Below are 25325 nucleotides of genomic sequence, written 5' to 3'. Positions count from 1 at the left end.
GCCTCAGCCCCTGCATGTGGCAGTGGGGCTTCGCTTTGCTTTGCTTTGCTCACTCGTGAGTGTTCATCCAGCATGCAGTTGGTCTATCCAAGCACGTTTGCTTGCCCTGCAGCTGTGCATGCACCTCTTGGAGGCACAGAGCTGTGCCTGTGCAGAGCAGATGCTCCAGCTTTGCTGGATGGGGTCTCATGTACCATCTGTGCCCAACGCTGGGATGAACCTCGGGGTCGCAGCCCAGCCTGCACCCCGCTGCTCTGCTTTTCCCCCCAGGTTGCTCAGTGGGTGTCTTCAGGATGAGGGTTTCAGCTCTGTCCCACGCTGCAGAGCACAGCAGGACCCAACCTGGGCTCCTCCAGCTGCTGCACCTCAACCTGGTCGTCCCTTTCAGGTACTTCACATCATCCTTCTCCCATTTGCTCTGCAGAGCCGCGGGGAGTGGTTCAGCAGTGCTTTCAAACTCTGTGGGGTGCAGCCACCTTTTGCCTCCTCCACTCTGTATCGTGGCCACCATCCATCAGACTGCCTGTGCCCAAGCCCTGATCTTCTTTGCTTTGAGCTAACACTGAATTCCTCATTCACCTTTCATCCTTCCATGGGAGAAAGGCCCAAGGCCCAGCGAGGTGGATGGAGGTGGTGACAAAAACACTGATGTAACAACAGAAAACGTTTTGCCAAAAAAGAAAGAAAGAACAAAAAAAGGGGTTCCAAACCCCATTAGAAATATTTAAAAGCCTTCAAGAACTTATGTTGTATAAAAATAGGAATGCGTATTGAGTTGTTGTTGTCCTCCTGAAGGAACTGCTGGGATCTGCTGGAGGGATGGAGGGGGGTAATCCATGGAGAGCTGCAGAGCCGGGGGGGTCCCTCCATCCCTGCCTGCCACGCACCAATGGGATCATGCATTGCTTTTTAGTTTTCACTTTATTCAAGGGAAACCGAAGAGCCCTTTCTTTTTTCGCTTTAGCTGCCCTCTGAATCTTGTTATTTTATTTCGTTATGTTTCTTTTCCCTTGCCTGTTCCCTAAAGCATTTCTCTCGCTCCCTAAGCACTGCGGGACCCGTTACCTTCTTGCTTCCAGATGCGACAAACTGGTAATGGGAAGCTGTGGATGTGCAGCAGGCCTCACTCCCCCCCGGGAGGGCAGGGATTTATGCATGTAATCTCTTTAATGCTCACTAAGGCCAAGGACACGTTAGTTTTGAAATGATTAGTTGGGGTAAGGAATTGGCATCTGCTGTAGGAGCTGCGTGCCAGTCCCTTCCCATTGCACCAGCAAGGAAGGTGAATCATTTGATTGCTTTACTGGGAGATGCAGAACCTTTACAAGGTGGCAACTCTTCCCAACCATTTCAATCATTTCGGCACCTGGACATCCCCGCGTTGGGGTGTCAGCCCTATGTGTATATGAGCCAAGTACAGTGGGGATCCATCATACGTCCCCAAATCTGGGACTGGGGATGAGTGCCCCATTCCAGCTCCTCCTTGTTGCCTCAGCACTGGCTTTGTGCAGTCTCCAGGTCTTGGTTAATTTGTGTCATGTTCCTTTCTCTTCTTCCTTTAAGGTCCTCTCTGTCTCGAAATGAAATATCTCCAAGTCTTCTGCATCAGGAGGATCTCTCTCCAAACGGGTGGATTCTCACTTACCCCTCCGCCTCGCCCAGACAAAAAAGAAGCAAACAACATAACAAGAACACCCCGGACCAGGTGGGATATGGATAACATCAAACATTGCACCTCACAGCATGGCAGCTGATACAAACACGAGGCTGCGAGTTAACACCAGTGTCATAAAAAGAAAAAAGAGATGTTCACAAGCTGAACTCTTGTGTTCACCCATCTCCTTCAGCATGAAGCAGAGAGCGGTGTCTCTTGTGGCTTTGTCTCCTTGGGCTCATTGCTGTGGAATTTGGCTCTTATGATGGGGAGGTGAATCGCATCCCATCGCTCCTTAGAGATGGCTGTGGTTGGGGTCGGTGTGGAGCGTGCCCATCACGTGGAAGTCCTCAGTCCCCGGTCTCCCTTCCCCCTCCCCCAAATACACTGTACATGTTTAAAAAAAAGTCAAGTTGAGCAGTCTGGTTATTGTAGTACATGGCTTCGTAAGGCAGCAAACCTTCTCAATGCGGTGTGCAGGGCAGCCGGCTGTCTGAATTTGGGTAGAATTCTTCTTTGTTTTGCTCATTTCTTAAAAAAGATGTTGATTGGTTGCAGATCCATGTCTTGTATGGAATCTCGTACTCTTCCAAAGGAAAAAAAAACAACAAAAAAGCTGTTTTTTTCTTCCTCCCTTCAGATAATGCTAGCAAATCCCTCTCTGTAACACTGCTGCGGTCCAAACACGGAGGTGCAGCACCAAACATTGAGCAGTTCCTGCTGCCCTGGGAGGAGGCACGTCCCACATCCCAGCTTCGCCGGCCCCATCAGAGCTCCAGATAGCGGATCAGGGCCACCATGGCCAGGGAGTTGGTGGTGATGATGGCAGCGTGTGGCACCGGCCTCGTCACGGAGTCTTCCACCATCATACTGGTCCCTGGAAGAAAGGGAGCAAGGAAGGGGCAGCTGTGGTGCTGCGTGGGCACAAAGGTTTCTTGCAGAGATGATGTTGCTGCAATGTTGGCCGTGGGGTTCTGTGTGCTCCTGCTGTGCTTGGCACAGGTGAACCTCCCAGAAATGGTTGTGTTTGAAACAAGAATTCGGAGGTGGGCTCTGAGCGTTTACGCACTGAATCAGGAATCTGGGATTGGGGCTGACACTGGGGGCCCTAAATGCAGTTAGGATGTCATTGTCAATGTAATTTAGATGGGAGTCAGGGGATCAAGGGCTTCAGCTGCAGGTGTTAAAGTTGGGTTCGGTCTAGGCTGAAAGGTTGCTTAGAGGGACTGGGGAGAGGTTGGTGACCAAGTCAACGTGACAGCAATTAGTCCTGGAAATGGATATATTGTTTTGCCATGCTCTGGGAAGCACCTTGAAGATGAGCATTTGTACCCGGGGCACACGTGTGTACATACCACTGTTTCGGACGATGTGGACTTCTGCTGGGGTCCCGTCCCCCCCAGGCCCCGTCACCCGGATCTGTACGAAGGCATGAGTGAAGTCCTCAGGCACTGGGATGTCAATCCGGCTCTTGCTCGCCAGGTACAGCGTGGGAGCAGAGTGAGAATCCTGCCTGTAAAGCATCTGTTGGAAGAAGCAAGTTTGACTTTACGTTCCCCGCAGTTTCCTTAGGGCCACGCGTAACACAAGACTCTCTACATGCTTGCCTGTACCTTGTACCCTGTAACTGCAGACTCATCTGCCTGTGCCACCACTGGGTCCCACTTGATGGTGACGGTAGACCCAGTCAGAGTCCAGGAGATGTTGCCTGGTGGCCTCCTTGGTGCTAGGAGATACAAAAGGAGACAGAGATTCAGTGAGCCAGGGGCTGATGCAGGGGCTGTGCTGGTTGCACCCATCTCTTGAGCCTCTCTGATTCGTGAATAGAGCTGTGGGACCACCTTGTTGGTTTAATGGAAGGCATCCCAGAGAGCATTACGATATTTGTGAAGGAGAAAAGGAAAAAAAAACAATTTATTTTCCCTTGGTACTGCTGGTAACAAAGGACATTCCAGGGCACGGAGTATTTCTTCATGAAGTGCAGATGTGGCACTCGAGGACGTGGTTAGTGGGCATGGTGGGGATGGGTTGATGGTTGGACTTGGGCATCTTCAAGGTCTTTCCCAACCTTTATGAATCTATGACTGTATGATTCTATGGTAAGAGGGGCTGATCCAAGGAAATGCAGGGAGCTGTTGTAATGACTACTTGGGATGGCTTTAGGGCACTGAGAAGTGCAAGCTGATTGGTCAGCTGCTCGCCAGGGATGCATGGGAGGCAGCACCATGTAATGGGGGCAGTCAGGGCTCACTCACGTGGCTTTGTGGTCGTGATGTTGGTAGAGGGGCTGGGGGGCCCAGCTCCAGCACGGTTGTAGGCTCTCACTGAGACGTGGTACTTCGTGTTGGGATTTAGGCCTGTGACGTGAGCCGATGTGACCAACCCTGCTGTTCTCACTCTGTCAGCTGCCTCCTCTTTATCGCCGTCCTTCCAGTACCGGATCTGCATAGAAAAGGGTTCAGTAAGGAAAGAAGTATCTGCAAATCTCCGTTCAAGAATAGTGCTGGGCACCCCTTGGCACTTGAGACATGGGTTGGTGAGCAAGGTGAGGATGGGTTAGTGGTTGCACTTGGTGATCTTGGAGGTTTTTTACAACTTGAGTGATTCTGCCATCCCTTGTTCCTATGATGGACTCATACCTCGTAGCCCAGCAGCACACCAGTCATGTCTCCCTGCTCCACTGGCTCCCAGGACACATCCATTTCTGAGGATAGAACGGCTTTGGCCGTAACTCTGAATGGAGCCACTTTTGGTTCTGAAAAAGACAAGAAAAGGGGATAAAATGGTTTTCCGAGCCCAGGGCAGTGCATTCACTGTACTGAAAGGACGGGCTTGCCTCAGCACCACTACCATGCAGCCCGACAGCTGGTATTGTGTGTACAGAGCAAAGAAAGGGGAAGGGATTGAGGGACTTAGCAGGTCAAGGAGACCAACAGCTGCATGCTGTGAGGATCTGTCTGCTCTCTGCTTAGGGAAGCCTCTATCTGTGTACTGAAGTAGAAGATAAATCCTCTGCTCAAATCACTATCAGCCGCCCTTAGAATGAAAGAAACCTCTCCTATCAGCAAGCCACCAGACAGCAAGAGCCCCTGCAGTCCCCTTCACCTTCTTCTGCAGAGTACACGATGGCAGTGAGGCTCTCCGGTCCCTCTCCTTTCCTGTTGTATGCTTTGATCTTCACCTCGAAGGGGGTGTAGGGCCCAATGCTCTCGTTGCGGTACACGTAGTGCAGGGATTCTGCATGAGGCACGCGGGCAGTGAGCCATCCCTGAGTGCCCTTCTTACGAAACGACAGGATGTAGCCGAAGCCGTCTCCATTCTGGTAGTCCCGCAGTGTTGGCTGTGAGGAAAAAGCCTTGGGTAGGGCATTTCTGGGTAGGGTTTTCAAGAAAAGGGTCACACTGAGTGGCGTGGTTTAGTGGTACGGCGGCGATGGGTTGATGGTTGGAACTGATGGCCTTTGTGGTCTTTCCAATTCTATGATTTCCTTATGTCTGCCATGAGCAAAATTGCTCCTGTGGCCGTTCAGGTGCCATTGTGGCAGGGAGGTGATATTTAAGGTCCCTTCCAACCTAAGCCCTTCCATTCAAGAGAGCAAGACTTTGAGACTGCCGCTAAGCACAGTGTTTGGCTCCATTGCGTATCACAGTTGCATTGCAGCGCTGATTTGCTGTCCCCTGCCCTCCCGCAGCCCTCCTGCCAGTGCTGTGCCACTGACTCACCGTCCAGTTGATGATGAGCTCATTGGGAGCCCCACCGCCGCCGCCGAGCCCAGATGGTGCCACTGTGGGTGCTGCAGACAGTGCAGGTTGGGTTAAAGGAACAACAGTGGTGAGGATGAGCACAAAGACAGGCACACGCAGCCAGAAGTATTTCAGATGTCTGTGAAAATCAGGTCTTGAACACTGGCTAGCTCCTGACATGCTTATTTACCAGCAGCATTTCTCTGAAGGGATGAGAATCAATCTCAAAAGCAGGAATTTGTGGGAGAGCTTAAATTAGAAAGGAGTTAATATGCGCTCGGTGCGTTGAGAGTGTTTCTCCTGCTGATCCTACATCCCTTCTGCTTGCGTGTTCGAGCTGCATGAGATAGAATCAACATTTACAGCTGGGAAATTTATCTTGTGTTTGCACAGTTGTGCTCTCTAATATAATAGGGTTCTTTCACCTTTCTAAGCATTACTACCCAGAACGTACCGTATTTGAAGCTAGGATTTGTAGTGCTTTAATATATTATTACTCATGCTGGTGAGGCTGGCTGCCAGTTCTGGTAATTCTTTGTCTTTGATGTGTAAATGGGCAAAAAGGCAGAAAAATTTGCAATGGGTTCACCTCTAGGAGCACTCAAGGAGAAGACTAATTGCCCGGGCCAGGGCTTGCTGCAAGCCAGCCTTCTCTTTCTGCATGTAGGTGCCTCTGATTCCCCATTCCACCTCTGAGCATGTCTGCACATACCTGCTTCTTTGGTACGGATTTTGCTGGAGGGTAAGCTTGGCTCCCCAACTCCAAGGATGTTACTCGCTAAGACCCGAAACTCGTAATCCATCCAAGGGATGAGGTTCACCACCTGGGCTGTCTCGGCGTTGCCTTCGATGTTTACAGGATCTATATAATCCAATAACACGAGAGGAGAACAAATAGAGCAAATGGTGGACAGCCTGCGAGCACAGAGCAAGAGCTCAGCAGGGAGCTGGTGACCCCAGGCTGGGACTTCAGGGACCACATCATAGCCCCGAGGGCACTTACTGGTGCGCATCTGCTTCCATTTGTTGGAGAGCAGCGTCCTGGCCTCAATGCTGTACCTGGCGATGGGGCTGTGGTTGTCAAAGCCACGGCTCCAGCTCAGCTGGACAGTGGTGTCACCAATGTCTCTCACCACCACACCCCCTGGGGGCCCGGGGGGTCCTGGGGTGAAGGAGAGAGATGGAAGCGTTACTGAAGTGTCAGGGAGTTGGGGTCTTACTGCTCTTTATGTTCTGCAAGTCATAAATGAAGATCAAACCTTTCTTTTCTGGAGGCGAGGAAGCCTCACCTCACATTTTGCTTCTTTTAACGCTCACAACTCCCAGCCAAATGGAATGTGAGATTGCTGGGTGGTTGCACAGAAAGGGCTGACCCCTCACAAAGAGCCTGCTGGTGCCTCAGGCTCGTAAAGAGCAGGGATTACCTCTGACAGTCAGCGTGGCCGACTCCGAAGTGCTGTCCACAACCGTTTGGGCTGTGCACGTGTACCGCCCCGAGTGCTTCAGCTGGGCATTGACGATGGCGAGGTCCCCAACAGCTTCCTTCTGTGTAGGGAGAAAGGACAGCAGGGAAACACAGCTGACCACAACCCAACATGCAAACAAAGGGGCTAGTGTGGCTTTTCTGCCCTTCTTGTTGGTATGCAGTTCCCTTCGGTACTCACCACGCTGGCTCGCCGGTAATGCCCCTCCGACTTGTCCAAGTCAATGGGGAAATCATCCAGCGACCAGGTGAAGGTTAGGTCCATGGTTGGGTCGTGGGATGCGTGGCACTGCAGAGTGAGGTTTTCACCCACATTGATATCAGCGCTGGATGGTGCCAGTGTGATTTTGGTGGCATCTGCAGAGGGAGACGAGGGAGGGCTCTTTGGACCAGGTTTGGCGCACAGCGAAATGAACTAACGCTTCCTAACTTGTTGTCATCCCTCTCTAGCAGGATTTTGGCTGTTGGCTTTTCATAAGATGAAGCTAAGAGATTAAAGTAGATAGGAAATAGAAATACTTTTCCCAAAGAGCAGACCTTGGTGGGTAAGGCTTGGTGGGTCTGGCAGAAGGTTTGCTGATGCACAGACTGAAATGCCTCAGATTCCCTGAGTACCCTATTGCTTTTTGGGGGTATACAGAGAAGAGAAGTGTTCCAATTCACATCGTGGCATTCTTAGACTTGATTGACCCCAAGTCAAGCCAAACATCTCTACCTCGAACAGAGAGGATCCCCGTGCTGTTGGCTTTGCCCATGAAATTCTCAGCAAAGCAGGTATACTTTCCCTCATCAGATTTGCTTATGTTCTGGAGGATCAAGGTGCCATCAGCAGTAATAGTCACCCTGGAAATGAAGAACCATAGAAAGAAAGAAGGTTAAAATGTCTACTCACTCTGTACACCTGCCAAATAATTTCCTGCTCTTGCTGATATTAGAGAAAAAGGTGAAAAAGACAGGACTGCAAAATACAAATTAAGAGTCTTTTCAAAGGAGAAACTAGAGGGATAACAAAGATGTGTGTTTAGGGACATAGCAGCACACGTGGGTCATCAAGTCTCATCCTCTGGCAAGAAGAAATGTTATTTTAGCAGTGGTTTATCGGCCAAAGCTGTGCTGCTACCTGCTGCTGTTGGTGAGCAGTTCCGTCCCTTTGGTCCAGAGCACAGTGGCTTTTGGTGCTGCTCTCGGTTGGCATGGGATGATGACCTTCCCACTCCGGGCTGCAGGTATCAGTCGTTTAACTGGGTTTAGTCTAAAATCTGGTGCTAAGGCTATATGGGGGGAAAAAAAGAGGATTAGCAAGCCCTGCTGTGTCAGCATTTTAAGTGCCGGGGCATTAGATATTGCTTTCTTGGATGGCTTGGTAACAAAGCATGGCGATATCTGGCGAGCGGGATGCAGGAGTGGCTCCTCTGCTGCTGGGTGTCCAACGCCTGCCAGGCAGGTGTGAGGTGACACGCGTCGTACTTAGCAATGGCAACATGACCCTAACAAGTGCAAGGTCTTTGAGAGACACAAGAACAGCTGCTTTTGAAAATGTAGAGGATATTCCCTACAGCATCAGCCCAGTTCCAGCCACCATATCTGAGCTAGCTGGCTGGCGGTGTGCAGAGCTCACTTCTTGGGCTTCTTTCCTCCCAAACAGAGGGAGAGCAATGGAAGGGAGTTGTGCTGCTGCTGTCTGTCCTGTACACTTTCTGTAGCTAAACAGGTGTCCTTGTGCTCTTTCAGCACTACTGAACTTACACCAGATTGAAATTTTAGAGGCTCGTAGGGTGTCGTGCTGAACCAGCAGCTATATTTCAATGGTGAGTGAAGCAGTTTTGTCCGCTCTTATCTTACTCTGAGATTGCAAACGTGGTATATCAGGAAGAGATCTAAAATGCTTCAGTGTCCCATTGAAACCCAGAGCGCTGGGAAACGAGAAATTACCTTGCACTGTTAATTCAGCACTTGCATATACTGTGCCATGCTTGTTCTCAGCCACACACTGATACATGCCAGAGTCCTCCAGGACTAGCTTGGAAAATCTCAGCTCTCCACCGCTCACTTCGATGCGGTTCTGTGCAAACAAGAGGATGAACCCATTAGATGAGAAGAACAGAAATGGAACTCAAGCCTTGTCTGTTCAGGGCTGAGTTTCCTTGCAGGTTGAAGCCAGCCTGGTTTTCTGGGGAAGAAAGCACAGGCCATTTCCACTGCATCCAGCCACCACCCCACATGGCTGCTCTCTGTTTGCTGAGACTGCTGAGTGCCTGGGCAGCAACTTGCAGCTCATACAAAGGCAGGAACAAGGTGATCCTTATCTGCCCTGACAACTGGCTCCGAGTTCCTGCAGTTGCATGAATCGATGGCTGCGATGGCAGTGACGGGAGAAGGACCTTGCTGGAGGTAAGGACCGTGACGTTGCTTTGCAGCCTCATGGGGGCACATGGAAGGGGAAGGCAGGTGATAAACGGGGGCTAAGATGGATTTGCAGCGAGGCTGTGAGCGGTACCTGGGAGGCCAGAGGTTGCCCATCCCGCAGCCACCGCACTGCTGGCCGGGGTTTGCCGGATGCCACGCAGCTCCAGCGCAGGTCGGACCCAATGTCAGCTTCCGTGTCCGTGATCACATCCAGCCAGTCCGGCTGAGCTGCAAAGGAGCAAGAGAGGTGGCAGAGCCAAGAGGATCGGATGAGAGGTTTGCTGTGCCAGGCAGGCAGAAGGATGCTCGTTGTGTCATCTCTGCTGGCAGATTTGTTTATCACAGCGTGTTTCACCATAGTAACAGCCTTTGCCTTTTGTGCAGTGATGCAGGACTGGGTCCTCTCTGACTGCTGCTCTGCACGTGGACTGCACAAAATCATGGCATAAACCAGATCTGGAGAAGAATACTGTTATTTCAATTCCTGAGAAGAAATGCAGTCATATCTGACCTTCAGAAAAGATTGAATTCAGGATGGGAGAACGGGGCTAAGTTTGCAGCTTGACTAGATCTGATTAATAGCTCCAAGCATTAACCCTTGTGAAAGGACCCAGGCTAGAAGGAGGATATGATGGAGAGACAAATCTGTTGGTTTTTTTTTTTTTTTTACCTCTATGTTCCCATTTGTGGTTACCTCATTTTTGCTAGAATTATTGTAGGGCAAGTGAGGAGGTCTCTCTGTCCTTGCCACAGCCTAAATATATCCACGAAGGAAAGATCAGCAATCTGTGCTGCCTTTGTAATAGGTTGGATGGGGGGGATGTCTGTTGGCTGGGGCACCTCAGCATGGAAAGGCACACGTGGAACTGCCTTACCGTGAATGATGATGCGGCCCTGGTAGGTGTCCCTCCCTTTGATGTTTTCAGCCTCGCACTCATAAGTGCCTTCATCTTCAAAGTCAACATTTTGGATGTGCAGGAGGGGCTCACTGGAGAGCCACTTGGAGGTCTGCGAGCCATCCAGCTTCCTCCACTTTATTTGAGGAACGGGGCTGTGTCAAAGTAAATCTTTTTAGCCCTGGGGTCTAACACAGCAGATACCCAGGGTGGCACAACCCAGTCCCGATTCAGTCATATCCCATCCCAGCTGGGCCTTGGCCAGCAGGACAGATTGGCTTTGCCTCTCCATCCCTCCCACTATTCCCCCTCCTGTGTTCAGCAGATCCATCGCTGGGTCTGCGATTCGCTCCCCACCCCAAGCAATGCAGTGCTGCACTCACTTCCCAAAGGCGAAACACTCCAGAGTCACCATCTGCCCGGTCAGAGCGTAGGTGTCTGCAGGGAACCTGGCTTTTATGCTGGGTGCATACTGCCTGGCGTCTGTTAAGAGGAAAGCACTGGTGAGGAGTTCCGGATGACTTTAAAATTGCATATGTGAGGTCTTAAAGTGCAAAGATACCTGCGAGGATCCGCTTCTCTGCAAAACCTTCACGAGTTTGGAGAATTTATAGCTGGGCAGAGGCTACGTTTCATTTTCCTTTTAAAAGAGCTCTGAGCGGGGTCTCTATAAACCTCTCCTTTACAACACCTCCGGCCTATTTCTCCCCCGATTCCCTACTAGTCTCACTCCCATCTCCCTGCCGAATCAATATCTTCAGCTGCACCTGCCAAGGTCACCAAAGGCAGTTTCGGGGGATATGAGCCTGTCCTGGTGCCATTTTTATTTTACAATCAGACAGAGAAACCCCACTGACGGCAGCACTACCAGCGAAGCATGAAGGCAAGGCTGCTTCCCCCAGGCTCCGGCCAATTAATGCTTTCATCAACTCTTAAGCTCCCTTGAGAGGCCACTGGGTAATTTGTGCAGGTGCTGGAGCCTTCAGGAGCCCGCGTGCTTTGTTAATTTTGCATTTTCCCCAGTCCCTTTATGATAATTGGAGAGCACCGACCCTCGGCAGCCAGGCTGAGCTGGGAGAACTTGCTGAAAACGCTCTTGGTGATGAAGTCGATGTGGCTGGTGGCAAAGCACGAGTAGTTGCCGAGGTCGGAAGCCTCTGTCTTGGCAATGTAGAGGTTTCCTGTGGTCTGAGAGACGAAACGCCTTCCGTCGGCTGGGATGAAGTTGGGAAACTCATTCAGAAGCCACCGGTAGGACAAGGCTGTGGGGAGCAGGAGAAGGAATGAACCGCGCAGATTGCTGGAGGCCTCAGCTGGGATTTAACCAAGCGGGTCATTTTCTGCACCCATCAAAGCTTAAATTGCTCCTTGGATGGCGCTTATTTTCTCCACATGCTAAGTTATGCCTCTGCTTTGGTGCTTTTCAGCACTGAATTGAATTCGATTCAGAATTGAAACCAGGTTTGCTCCCCTGGCATCCCCACCGAAATCACAAAGTGGTTCGTGCGGCTGAGGATCGCCCCCACCTCCTACTGCTGGGGGATGCAAACCCTTACCTGGGTAATGGGGAGGGGGGCTGCAGGTGAACATCACTCCCCAACCTTCGGTGATCTTCACGGGGTCTCGCTCTTCTGCAGAGAATTCCTGCAAAACTAAAGACAGGCGGTGAAACTCGCCCATGAGCAGCTGGAGGAGCTGCTGTGGCCATCTGCCCCTCCGTGGGGTGGTATTTCATGGAATCATAGGATCACCAAGGTTGGAAAAGACCCACAAGATCATCCAGTCCAACCGTCCACCTATCACCAATAATTTCCAGTGGCTTTGCAGAGAGATACAGAAATAATCTGAGTACTGACAATGCTGTGCGTCAAACTGCTGCTGCACTGACATGCCAATGGGATTTCTGCACCTCATCCACAACTTCTCCCCAAATTTCTCAAATGGGGCTGGAGGGATTGGTTTACCCCCAGCATTACTGCGGCTGCATTTCATTTGCTTTATGCAGACCAAGAAGGGACTTACAGCCAAAGCGGAGGGATGCTTCCCTGCTGACCACTGTGCCACGGGCGTTGGTTGCCACACACTGGTAGGAGCCTGCATCCTTTGCTTTCACTGGGTTGCTTATCACCAGGTCCCCAGCAACCAACCTGTACCGTGAATCCGGCCCCATCTTCAGCTCTGTGCCGTTCATCTTCCATCTGCCAAGGAGTGGGAAGGGGGAATATGTATTGCGGCTGCGTGCTCACGTGGATGGTGCCACATAGACCCACATTCCAACGTCCCATTCTCACGTTCTTTGGCCACCATGGGGCTCACCTGTATGTTGCAGGGGGGTTGGCTCTGGCTCGACACGTCAGCGTCACTTTCTCTTCTGCTGAGCCTTCAGGGAACAGGGTGTGTGCTGGCTGCTCCTCAAACACCGGCCCGTAGCTCCTCATGCCACTCTGTGCTTGGCACCAGACTGCAAGAGAGGGGAAAACCTGCTCAGCAAAATGTGGCTTTCTCTAAAAATTCTCCTTCTTTTTGGTTCTGTAGGGTGTCCCTGGCGGTGACAGAGCTATATCTGGAATAAAACGAGGAGCAATGTGAGAATCGCAGCCCATCTGTCACCCAGCCCCAAGCAGGGCTGCGGGCAGATTGTGTGCGTTCCCTGCTGAGCATCTCACATCGATTCTACTGTGCCACAGGAGCAGACGTGCTTAGAGATGGGCACGCGAAGGAGCTCTGGCACAACCTCTTGTGAAGCACAGATGGGGTGGGAGCTGGGAATGCCGGGGTGCTCTCAGCATCCTGGAAGTGAAGACATGCCGCTGCCTCCCATGTACCAATGCTGCTGCTTTGTTCTTCCTATGTCCTACTGAGGACAAGAGAGGAGAGCACGGTCTGGGTGTACATAGCTAGATCTCAGCTCTGTGCTGACCTCCTGCACGCACCTGGCTGCTCCCTCCATCCCTGCAGCTGCAGCATCCTCAGCTCTCTCTTTGAGTCACGACTGCTGCTTGCAGCTGGGTGCAAACCAGTGCTGCAGACGCTAGAAATTGCAATGCAAATAAGCAAGAACAAAGCAGAAAGCTGCCTGGAAACCTCTAACCCAAAAGCAGCCAGCAAGGTAACCACTGCTAGCACGCATCCCTGGCACCTGGAGCCATGCCCCTTAGCAGGAATGGGACATGAGGCAGCATCCCCTTCTGCAGTGATAAGCGAGGAGATGCCTGGCTGCCCCCAGCATCCTTCCATGCTTTGTAATTGAATTAATAACTGTCTTAAAACCGCCATGCCAACCTGCAATCTGCTTCCTTCCCCGCAGAACGCAGCATGGTCACCGGTTAAATGAAGTGACTCCAGTAAGTGTGATGTTTTATGCAAGAGTAACTTCCAGCAGGGATCGGCTCTCCGGGCTGAGGGAAAGCAGCCCTTCACCTGCAGCTCCCGGGGTTCCCCTCATGTCCATGGCATGTGGAGACCAGGGTGAAAGCAGAGAGGGGCTGCACTAATTGGCTCCGTGGGCTCGGAGCAGCTGTTTGCTCCCCATGTCTGGTCCTCACATCCAGGCACTGCCCAATTAGCGGGGGCTCTGCTCCGTGCCTGTCCCCAATGCTTTGGAGTGAGAGAAGCAGTTTTACGAAGGTCATATTGCCTCCAGGTCTGTGAAAGTGCTTTTTTTTTCCCTTCTGGGATAGTTACATTCACCAAGGAGAAGATTCTCCGTGCTAGAATTTGCCTCCATTGGTTCTGCTTCTGCTGCGCTGCTCTCAGCTGGAAATAGCTCCTTGCTGGCCAGCACTTAACATAATCATGAGTTAATGGAGAATTAAGAAGGACGTGGTGTATTCGTTGTGTTCTGAGCGACGGCAGTCAATGGATTAAGGATGAGCAGATTTGCATTCGGAGATTAATAGGTAGCACATGGTAAATAACTTCTGATTATTTAACACATGTTATATTATAGTCAGTCCCATATATACCTCCCCTCATGGGAGCCCTTTCCCAATGAGGTTTGGCCAATCATCCCTCCCATCCCACCTGGAGCCCAGCATCCTCCGCTGTCCCCTTTTCTCTGCCAAGGTTATGGGCTACCACTGTCAGGCATTGATTTTCTCATACGCAATCAATGCCAGAAGTTCAGACAGATTTGATGTACAGTTCCAAGGTGTCCGGTTGGTGTTGGAGGTGAAATCCCGCATCTCACTCATTAAGTGAAACGACCGTTAGATTAAAGCGATAATTGAACTGCTACATGTCCTGATGGTGGTTATTGCTGAGAACTGAGATCAAAGGAGAGCAGCAGATCTGAGTACCTCCGAGACCGATCATCTCAGCTGCTGCTGTCACCATAGAACTCTCCTTTTTAATGCTACCACAACAAGACCTTCCCAGGGCTCTGTCATTCGGGCAGTGGGGAGAAGGCATCACAGAATAACATCTTTGAGCCTGCAAGCTGCTTGTGCAAGAGGCAGAGGGATCCCATCAGAGCTGGGCATGCCATATGCAGCCCTACTTCTGCGCTGAAACGCAGCTAGGAGCAGAAATTAGTCTCTGTGTGCTGCTGTGTCTGGCTGGAACAACATTAGTTTTGAAGAAAAATCAGTCTGAGCACCAAAATAAATAGGGAAAGGTGGAAATGGGATATCGGAACATTAAGATTCGGAGAAATAGCTGCAGAAATGTTTGAACATTTCGGCGCTCCAAGAGTGATTTGTGCTGATGCCTGGGAGAGAAAAATACCCTATAATGAAATACAGCGGCGAGGCCGTAATCTTTGAGTGTAAAAACCACCTCAGACCTTATACCAGAAATAGCAGGAATAGAACTCCAAGAGTGGTTCTGTGCTCTTATTGCCAGCAACTGGAACGTGCTGGTAGCCAGAGCTGGAAAGCCCTGATGTCCGGGAGGCTGCACGCCGTGCTGAGCCCCACTCCAGCTCTGGAGAGCAGGAAATCATGGATGTTTCAGCTGAACGTTTGCCAAGATGAATTGCAGGTGATGAGTGCATCAGCAGCTATCATGTCATTGAGCACCAGCAGCACATCCTCAAGTCCGGAGTGCTGGCCGCAGCCTGAGCCTGGCATGTGAGCAATTAATTGGCTTTATAGGAAATCTGAACACAATCAAAGAGGTTATTTCTCATGTCCTTGGGAACTCATCGCTCGGTGATATGTCAGGGGGAGGGGTGATGTTACCAACCCAAACTCCAGGTCTGGAGCCATCGGGTCCATCTTCACCCCTCCCCAGAGCGTTTCCTTCAGCCTTATCTGGAGCTGCCATCGTTTGGTCCTTGCTCCTGGCTCATATTTCAAGTGAGGACTGCTCTCTGTCCCAAATGGACCCTGAGATCCATTGCATCAGCAGCCAGAGGTCAGGAGAAAATAACCCTCATACGGTTTGGTAGTGACTCATTTGTTATGGGCTCAGCTTGGATGGGAATGAGTTGGGCGAACTCAGCTGGTTAATGGGAAAGCCCAGCAGCGTCCTGGGGCCTCTACCAGATTTGGGTCAGGGTGATTTCCAAACAGGCTAATTGCCTCCCAATCTAGGGCAGCCGCCCCTCCCCTCTTCCTCTCCCGGGACCCACAGAACACTAAAAGGTAATTAGATATTTATAAGACAGCCAAGCAGTCTCTTCTTGGGATGATGAATTAGCTTGAAGACATCATCTAATTCTCAGCTGCCTGATATGAAAGATCTCCCTGCTGAAAAAGGACCCTCAGTGTGTAGCCTGACACTCCCTGAGATCCAACAGTGATCCCCAATGGGTGGCAAATGGGGGAAGCTTTGCAGCTGAGGCACAGCAGAAAGGCATCCATCCCCAGAACAGCTTTAGGCTCTTACCCACGCAGATGATGACGGCCAGGGAGGTGCAGATGAATGCAGCAGTGCCTCCCATCCTGTGCTCCAGATGTTATGGCCGTGGCTCTATGGCTGAGTGGGGACAGCAGCCCTGCAAGAGAAGCACTGCACTTACCTGCCGCTCCGTGAGGCCCTGGGGCAGTTCATGTCCCTGTGGGCACCAGGAGGTGTCTGTAAGAACAGCCAGCGAGAAACATGCTGCGGTCTGAAGGAGCTCTTCTCTTCTTCCCTTTTCCCTTTTCTCTTTCCCCTTTCCTCCTTTCCTTTTTTTCTTCTCCCTTTTTCCTTTCCCTTTCCTTCTATTTTTCCTTTCCCTTTCCCCGTTCTGTTTCCTTTCCTTTTTCCCGTTCCCTTTCCTTTTCCTTCTCCCTTTTGTTTTCATTTTCCCTTTTCCTTTTCCTTTATCCTTCTCCTTTTCCTTTTCCTTCTCCTTTTCCTTTCCCCTTTTCCCTTTCCTTTTCCCTTTCCCTTTTCTCATTCCTTTTCCTCTTTTCTTTCCCATTTCCTTTTCCTATTTCCTTTCCCATTTCCTTTTCCTTTTTCCTTTCCCTTTCTGTTTCCCTTTCCCTTTTCCCTTTATTTTTTTCCTTTCCCTTTCCCCCTTCTCCCCCTTCTCTCTCCTCTTTTCTTTTTTCCTTTTCCCCTCTCCTCCTTTTCCATCTCCATCTCCTCCCCATACCACCAACTCTTCTTCTTCCCTCCTCGAAAAACAACACTCTCCTAGCATGCAGTGGCTGCGTGTGGGCATACTACTGCTCATCCCCAGCCCTTTGCTCTGGAGACATCCAAGGAGGACACCCAGTTTTGTTTTCCTTCCCCCTCTTTGTTAACCACGACTTGGGAAACAACGCATCCCACATCCCACACACTGAAGGCTCTGCCAAGCCCTGCAGCTCACCCAGCCCCAGCTGGTCCCTCACTCCCTGCCCATCTGGCTGCCCCAGTGAGCGCCGGCTCCATCCCATGCACCGCAGCCCCCGGTGCATTGCTGCTTGGAACACAGCGCCTGCTCATTAAGTGCAGCCGTTATCGTGCACCTGAGCAAACAGGGATCGTCCTGTGTGTGCATCAAGTCTTGTCTCTGGGGAATCTGGGACTGGGAAAGCCACCTGCCCTCCGCATCCTCACCCGAAATAGAACATTTTCCTACTATAAAGGAAAGAAACCGCAGCCCAGGCCCTCGTTTTCACCTTGCTGGGCTCAGGGGCGGGATGCCAGCCTCCCCACACAGCACTGAGAGCAGAGCCCAACCTGACACTCAGGTTAAATGCTCCTATGGCAGAGCCCTAAATAATACGGCAGAGCTGGGGGAGGAGGACATGCCCTGAAGCAGTGATGGTCACAGGGTGTCAGAGAGGGACAGCATGAGGACAGAGCAGAGATGGGCATGATGTCCTTTCCCTGAGGCTGCCCCATGCCGTGTGTTCCATCCAGCAGCTCTGGGGTGAGTCAGGATGATGAAATCACTTGATGTCAATCAGCATCATGCCCCAAACAGTGTCCTGAACCCACGGCCTTCCAGCAAACACTGCCACATTGTTCACCCGCTGCCTGCTTCTCCCTCATGTGTCTCATGCTCCCAGCGTAAGCACTTTAGGACAAGGAGCAGCTTTTTGCTCGGTCTGTTTTTGCATGCAGTGCTGTGTTGGAGTAGGAGCGGATCGCATCCTGCATCTGTGGGTGCATCACCCCCAAAGCAGCTCAGAGCTCGCAAGGAGGGAGTGCAGGGTGCCCTGCTGCCCAGCCCCTTCGGTTCCTTCCCCACGGCTCAGCAAAGCTGTTACTTGTAAAAATTAAGCTGGTTTGAATTATTCAATTAGTTATCAATTCATTATTTATTATGTAAACCACAGCTTTGATCCCCAGCTCTGCAGCTGGCTCTGCAGCTCGCCTCTTTCATCCCAGACCCCACTCAGCTCTCATTTTGGATGCACACATCATTTCCTTTCCTTGCTTCCCGGCACCCACTGCTCCTGTGTCTCCCAGGTCCCTCCCCATGGCTGTGCTGGGACACCAGGATAGGGCTCCTAAAGAGGTGACAGGGAGAGCTGCTCCATTTGCTCTCTGGAACCCAACCTCAGCATGGACTGCACTTCCAATCCTCTGTAGAAACGGGGAAAGTGCTATCCAGGGGGAGCTCCAGGCATGGATTACATGCAAGAGAATAACAGAGTAATTCCTATATGTGCTGAGGTTGGGTTTGTTCACTATTAGAGACTGGATCACACCGCCCTCTCCCATGCTGCTTGGCTTGCTCCTCGTTGCTGTATTGCTTAAGGGATGTGATCCAGTGATGTTGAGAGCACACCAGGGGCTGCGCTGCTCCCTCAGTGCTGTGCAACACAGGTTGTCCCCAGGCAGTGCCCTGAGCTGTGTTTTCTGCACCTGACTCCAAACTTCTCCCAGGCACGGCCACGCACTGTGCATCCGACCCACTGGTCGTGCCCTTCATTAGGAGAGGGCCCTCAGGGAGCTGTTCTTTCCCCTCTTCGTGGAGTATTTTGACAGTCACTCGAGAGCCTTCTGTTGTACTGAAAGGGGATCTGTCATCCCCGCTAATGGATGCTGTCATTAATACCTCCAGCAGCATGGGCACACTTGGAGACATGTGCATGGGTTGCATTAGCGCTGTGCTGGAGCCCCTGGGAGCAGAGAGAGATCCGCTGTCACCAAGACCGAGTTCTTGGGTAAGAGCTATGGAGAAGTTTGGGATCCTCCTCAGCCTTGGGGACAGCCCTCATGCCTCATGCCAGGACAGCACCACTGGGAGGTGATGGCCCCAGGAGGGCTGAAGTGCAATGGGAATGCGATGGCTCCAAATCCATGCAGCCGTGGCACAGGACAGGGGAACAGCCAATGGCACCACGCTGGCACTGCCATCTCCCAGCTCATGGTGGGACACAGGCAGCAGGGAGAGCTGTCACAGCCAGCACAACCTCTCATAGATCAATGAATGCGATTCAGTCCTCCGGGGTTGGTTATGAGATGAGAAATTAGGCTTCTGCTGCAACATTCTCCACGGAAGGAGAGCTGCCGAGGGTGGGTGACACAGTGTGCCCTGTGCTGTGTGTTCCTTTCATTAAGGAGCATCTCTGAGGCTGGAATGAGCACACTTCTGATCTTTGCTGGATTTTTCTTGCAAATCTGCTCAATGTCAGGTACGTTTTGTCCACTTCCAGAACAGAATGTCTCAGTGAGTTGAAAGAGGTTTTATTGTAACGTGTCTGTCCTCCTGCAAAGCTGTATGTGCTCAGGAGAGATGCAGACTCTCAATTCTGCCCTTCCTGAGCTTCTCTGAGTTGAGAATCCGCTGGCAGCCCCAGGATCTGCAGCAGCAGCGGGGCAGCCAAAACCCTGAGACCACCCAAAACCAACACTGAGCACTGAAACCACTGTGATCCAATGGCCAACACACCCAGAGGGGTTCGGCTCTCCCCGGGCTCATCAATCACCCCATGCAGAGCTACGAATCATTCCTGCACTTCCAGGGCTCCCTGCTCCCACCTGCTCTGTGCTGCAGAGGGGTGCTGGGAGATGCTTTGCCTCCTGGCTCCATCCTGCCCTGTCCTCCTCATAGAGCTGCACAGCGGGTGCATGCCCACACTGGGCTCCATGCCTGGGTTGTGGGGAGCAGATGGCGCCCACAGCACCCTGCAGGGCACCGAGCTGCAACCCGCAGAGTAGGGGCTGTGCCTGCCCAATGTGTTTGTTACTGCTTGATGGGCCACAGTGTTAGCATAAAAGGCAAAGCTTTGGGGCTGGGGTGAAGGTGGCATCTGTAGGCAGCAGGTGGAGCAGATTGAGGCAGGTGCTTTGGGTCTGGACTCGGTCAGGGCTCTGCACCAACACTGCAGGCAGGGAGGTGAGGGGCACAGCTCTGGGCATGGCTGCAGTGCTCAGCAGCACAGTGCAGGGACAGGGAGGTGATGTGGGGCACAGGGACTGAGCACTAAGGATGGGAACAGAACCACCACACAAGGAGTAGGGCATTCTGCAGGCCGTGCTGCTCCTGAGCCCCCCACAGCCCCCAGGTCAGCCCCATGCCTCAGGTGTGAGTAATTGTAATCAGACCTCATTAGTTAAATTGGCTGCAGGGCTGAGCTCTGCCCTCCTGGCTCAGTGTAGAGAATGGACAGCATGCTGGAAGGAGGTAAGGGGGGAAAGAAGATCAAGTAATCTTTGGAGGGGGTGTTTGGGCTCCTGAGGGAGGCGATGGGGAGCTGTAGTGTGGTAGGGCTCTGCTGGGAACAGGGGGTGTGGGGGGTTATTGCTGCTTGTTGCTGCTCTGGGATGTGCTGCAAGTTGTTGTGCTGTGCTGCTAACCTCTGCCATGGTCTCTGTGTCCCTCCCCCTATGCCTTTGGAAATAAAGTCAAGCAATATAAACCTCACCCAGGGTAGTGCACCATACAAACCAGATTTGCTTGTAGTTTGGGGAAGAGCTGGTTGTGTTTGCTGGATTCCCAGACGGTGGCACTTCCAAAACTTGGGGATGCGCTTTGGTTTTGTTCCTATCTGTTCCTGTTGCTTTTTGCTCCATGGGAGCTGTGCTTCCCACCTGGTGCAGCAGTACTGCAGGTCTCTGAGCAGTGCACTGTGAACCCATCTACATCTGGAGTAATTCTGAATCACCATATCCATGGAAACTAATGCACTTTCCCTGACACGAGCATCCGGATAGATGCTGCTCCCCTTGCAGAGCAGGGCTCTGGAAAGCCCAAACCCATATTTCTGGGTGATGCTGTAGGATTTGGGCTGTGAAATGGGAGGAGGAAAGAGCCTCAGGTGTGGGTGATGGTGCTTAAAGCAATCTGTGTGGACGGTGTGTTCCTCACCTGGGAGGGGTGCACTCACCCTGCACCTGCCCTTGGACTGTGCCTTATTTATCATGGATTGATTTAATTGTGCCAGATCTGGGTTGGTCAGCATCAGTGTCTGATCAGCACTTTTGAAGGGTGGGGAGAGGTTAAACACCTCAAAAAGGTAAGGGCAAAGTCTGAGAGGTGGAAATCCCTGCTCTGCTGGTGTGGATGACGTGGTGTGGCATGGGAATGAGTGCATGGTGTGCTGCCTTGATGTCCCATGCAGCTCCTGCTAACACCAGGCAGCTTTATTGTTTTCACCAGGAGAGGCTCACGGAGCCCTGTGCAAGGAGCAGGCAGGGCTTGCTGATGTGCACCCAGCAGGATAGCTGCATTAAGGCACCGTGCTCAAGCTGTCTCTGTTGTCTCCGTGTCTTTTAAATGCTTTTTTTCCCTAATAATTGGACAACACATTCATGTACATCACAGGTCACGGCACTTCATTGTGAGAGGGGCTCAGTGGGAGTTCTCTTTTAGTCAGCAAGATCTCCCCAGCCAAGCAAACCCCGGTGCTGGTGCACAGCCTGTCAGCTCTTTGTGCAGAGGACAAAGCAGGGATCTGCTTTGGGTCAGGAGGCGTTGATGGAGAGCACATGGAGACACGTGTGTGTGCACAGCACTGGTGGGCAGTGCGTTTGGGATTGGAGTTGCTGGTGTGGTATAACCTTGATTGTAATAAAGCAGATGATATGGAGCAGAGCAGCCCCCTGTACTGGCTTCAGACAAAAGCCAGGATTGTGGAGGAGGAAATCATGGAGGATTTCCCCATAAGCTGAATGCAAGCACGGTGCTCAACCCATGCTGCCAGCACACAGCTCTCCCTGAAGGCTGTCTCAGTCAATAGCTGGAGTCAATGGCAGCTGGAAGGATGCTCAAAGTCTTTGAAAACAAGGCCATGAGTGCCTCCAGCTTAGCACGCGGGTGTTGGAGAGATGATGTCTGCCTAAAATCCTTGTTAACACCCTGATTACATCTGCTCAAGATCAAAATATCTGGTGCTGCTGCTAGACACCCCCATGTAAATTCAGTACTGCAAACCACCGAGCATCACCTGCAGCACTGTCTGGGAAATGCAGAACGTTGCACTGGGGTTGCATTGAAGGAGGAGCTGAGAGGTGCTAAAAGGTGGGTGTTGGTGCAGGCAGGAGAGGTGGGATGTGCATGCTGCTATTGCCACCCCAAAATACATCGCCTCCAAAACAAAGGTTCTCCTTTCCCATCACAGTGGGACTGTGGGGAGCCTCAGCCTCCCAAACTCGCCTACTTTCTGCTGTCGGTGCTGCTCTCAGTGGCACAGCTCTTTGATGTGTCACAGGTATAAATAGCTCCTACCTGCCACCGAGCCCGTCTGCCTGCTCCTACATCACTTGGGAGGAGCAGGGCTCCTAGAGAGGCTGTAGCAAGGCAAAACAAGCACAGGGCTTGGGAAAGCTGTCCCAGGGAGGGGAGTGGTATGGGGAAGCCCTGACCTTGAGCACCTATCAGCCCTATGTCAGTGTGTGTGCGCCAGTAGGTAGGAGCTGTTGGTGCAGGGGATCCTGCATGGTTCCCATCTCCATGGAGCTCCTTGGTCCTGTGATGAGGATGCAGAGCTAAAAACCTCTCCCTTCTCCCAGGAGAAGCTTGGGATATTCCCTGTAATGACTGTGCGTTCATTTTGCTCCTTCGAAGACATCATTCTCCTGTTCAACCTGCTCATCTGTCTGCTACAGCGTTAACGTTCCATCTTCAGCTAGTGCCAGCCTGCTCCTTGCCTTATAAAAACAAGCAGGAACCTGTGCACCACACAGATCCCACTTCTGTTCTGCAGCTCTGCTGTGGGGATGCCAGCTCTGCCAGCTGTATGGTAACTGCTGCACACAGTGACTGAGCTCTGAGCTGCTGGTGGAAGCACCTCTCATGCCCATCAGCGCCTCTGGGCGTCTCCACTGTGATGAGCATCCCTCTGGTGAATGCTGGACCCTACAGCTGTGATAATGGGGCTAAGGATGTGCCATGGGGGAGTAGGAAGGGAATGCATTTGGGGTTCAAAGAAGCAGTTTCTGTATCACTGGGGATCTGATGGTTTCCTTCACTGTAGTCCTTGTCTACAGCTCTCCAAGTGCCTGAAGACATCAAGGATGGGGGATGAGTTAGATTTGGTTCCCTAATCTAGAAGGAGCCTGATAGAAACTTGCTCCAACAAGCTCTGTTTGTTTCCCTTCCATCAGCATTGTTTGATCCTTAAAGGTCTCTTGAAGGAATCCTCTCTTACCTCTTCCCATGTGTCTGTGCTTTAATACCACCTCTGACAGCCCCATGAGCAATGCTGGGATTCTTGCATGGCGCACTGGTTTATAGGGCAGGCTGCAAGCTCAGGAGGGGCAGATGTGCCTCCAGCTGTGTGGGGAGATGACAGCACTGCTGTGCCAAGCCTGAGCCCATGAGATGGAACAAAACCATCCTTGTTCCAAGCAGGGCATGGCTGAGCAGCCAGCACGGTGATTCTCAAGCACATCCTAAAGATGGGGACGCGCTTTTGGCATGCTCCTTGCAAGCATATAAAATGGCATGGACTTTAGGGGTCTGCTAAGGAAGGGAAGGAGCACTGAGAAATGAGGTATCTACCCCTCATCCAGGCTGGGTGGTCTCTCGTGGCCAGTTTGGGGCTGAGCAGCCAGGCTATGGGCTGTGCACGTGGGCTCTGCATGCTGCGTTCTGTGCTCGCATGTTGGAAATGCCTCCCTACAGCCCTGCTGTGATTCGCGTGCGATGCGTCTGCAGAGGCTCAGGCTGTTAAACGCTCTGCGCATCCATTCCGAGCGACAAAAGTCGTGGTTACTCTGTTGGATCGTAATTGATTGGGTGCTGGAGGAGAGCGTTATGGTTCCTTTGTCTCAGTGCATCGTCACTGCGCTCCATGGGCTGAACATAACCCCGGCACCTTCCCTTGGTTGCGGACCCTTCTCGCCTGTCTGTACAAAGTATGCTGATTTCTAGAAACTTTGGGAGCTGCGTTGGCTCAGCAAGCAGCTTCTGGTGTTGTGGGTGCATTCAGACCCCCAGGGCAGAACCAACCACTGCTTTTCTTGCTGCCCCACACAGAGTACGGTCCCACCCAGTGCTATGATTTCCCCCCTGCCCTGCAGACCCTGAGCTTCCTTAGAGGGTGGAAGATGTATTTCTGCCTATGCTGAGAGGTCAGAGAAGACAGCTTTGCATGGAGTGTCACCAAATACATGGCACTGAGAGATTTATCCACACATGCACACCTGCCCCTAAACCTTGTGCCTCTGCTTTACACCCTGAGCTGCTTGGGGACATGCATAGGGGAGGCAGAGCTGTGCTGGGCACTGCCCAAAACCTCCAGGAACACTCGGGTTGTTCCCGACTCTTGGGCTGCTGCTTCCCACCCTCAAAGCAACTAGTGTTCCTTCAGAGGGCTGGCAATCTCATGAATGCCCCCCCAGCCCAGCTGGAACAATAAAGCCGGTGCTGTGGGAGCAGTGAGAGCCTCGGAGGAGCGGGTAGGTGAGATGCAGAGGGAAGGGGAGCTCAGGAAGTTTACAGTGAGGGAGTGGAGCCCCACTGAGCAGCCCAGCTGCTCCTCACACGAGCACCCAGAAAGAGCAAAGCCAAGCACAGGGTTTCATCTGTTATATTACATCAAGAACCCCCCCTCCTACACACACACACACCTTCCTGCTGCAAAACGCTGACCAACCTCTAACGCAGCAGTACCCCCAGAGCAGCCCTCCCACCCTGCCCAGAGCAGCTGAGAGCTGGGAGGGAGATGGGGGTCACAGGGCACTGCTCTCCTCCCCTTTCTCCCTCTGTGAGGGGCGACCTGGGCTCTGCCCTCCCGAGCCGGGGGTGCTGAGCAGCGCTGTGCGGTCGGAGCTCGGCAGCCCCCACCCCTCCACGTTCGGGCTCCGCAAAGTGCCACCAGCCGGGATGCAAAGCCGAGGCACAACCGTAGCAATTAACAGCAAATAAGTTCCGACTTAGTCCTTAAGAGCTGCTTCTGCCTCCGGCCGTGCCCATCCTGCCCATCCCCTCCACAAGTGACACCGCTGTGCCCCCACTCCTCCCAACTCCATCCCCGGCAGAGCCGAGTTGTGCCCGCAGAACCATCGCCCCAAGCGGTGCCCGAACCCACGCCGTGCCCTTGCGTTCCCGACCCCGCAGGATTCGGCTGCTTCTCCCTATAGGGAGAGTTGGCTGGGCTGGAAATGGTGCCCCGAAATCTGCAGCCTCATCTCTTCTTTTTCCCCCTCCCCACCCCCTGTTACGGTGCGGGAAGGAGAGAGGAGGCGCTTACCTGGGATAGGGTCGGGGGCTGAGCATGAGGCGGGGGAGTGCGGGGCCGCGGAGCTCCTGCCGCGGTGCTGAGCCCGGCTGGTGCCTGCCCGAGTGGGGATGTGTGTGCCCAGAGCCACTGCAGCATCTCTGCATT

At 52.3% G+C, this 25325-nt stretch overlaps 2 protein-coding genes across 3 annotated transcripts in view; one reads left to right on the top strand and one right to left on the bottom strand.

Moving 5' to 3' along the window:
- Positions 1 to 2066, top strand: part of TMEM81 (transmembrane protein 81) — a 12793-nt gene extending 10727 nt beyond the window's left edge. The window contains exon 4 of one of the 2 annotated variants that reach the window (XM_025143902.3): positions 1564 to 2066. The gene's annotated coding sequence lies outside the window, so the exon portion shown is untranslated. Of the gene's footprint in view, positions 1 to 270 lie in introns of both variants that reach the window. The other variant, XM_046904230.1, reaches the window with a different exon arrangement.
- CNTN2 (contactin 2) lies at positions 1684 to 25325 on the bottom strand. Its single transcript, NM_001004395.2, has 23 exons — positions 25191 to 25325; positions 16012 to 16120; positions 12499 to 12643; positions 12205 to 12380; positions 11739 to 11834; positions 11235 to 11444; positions 10566 to 10665; positions 10162 to 10337; positions 9378 to 9514; positions 8813 to 8942; positions 8001 to 8151; positions 7596 to 7723; positions 7062 to 7237; positions 6822 to 6942; positions 6401 to 6559; positions 6110 to 6259; positions 5377 to 5447; positions 4760 to 4994; positions 4294 to 4409; positions 3910 to 4096; positions 3268 to 3380; positions 3010 to 3178; positions 1684 to 2531 (listed from the first exon to the last, which is right to left on the bottom strand). The coding sequence occupies exons 2-23, from the start codon at positions 16064 to 16066 to the stop codon at positions 2422 to 2424; spliced, it is 3111 nt and encodes a 1036-aa protein (NP_001004395.2). The 5' UTR covers positions 16067 to 16120; positions 25191 to 25325; the 3' UTR covers positions 1684 to 2421.

This window comes from Gallus gallus, chromosome 26, assembly GCF_016699485.2.
Source record: "Gallus gallus isolate bGalGal1 chromosome 26, bGalGal1.mat.broiler.GRCg7b, whole genome shotgun sequence".
Taxonomy (NCBI): Eukaryota; Metazoa; Chordata; class Aves; order Galliformes; family Phasianidae; genus Gallus; species Gallus gallus.
This window is presented reverse-complemented; position numbering and strand designations above follow the sequence as displayed.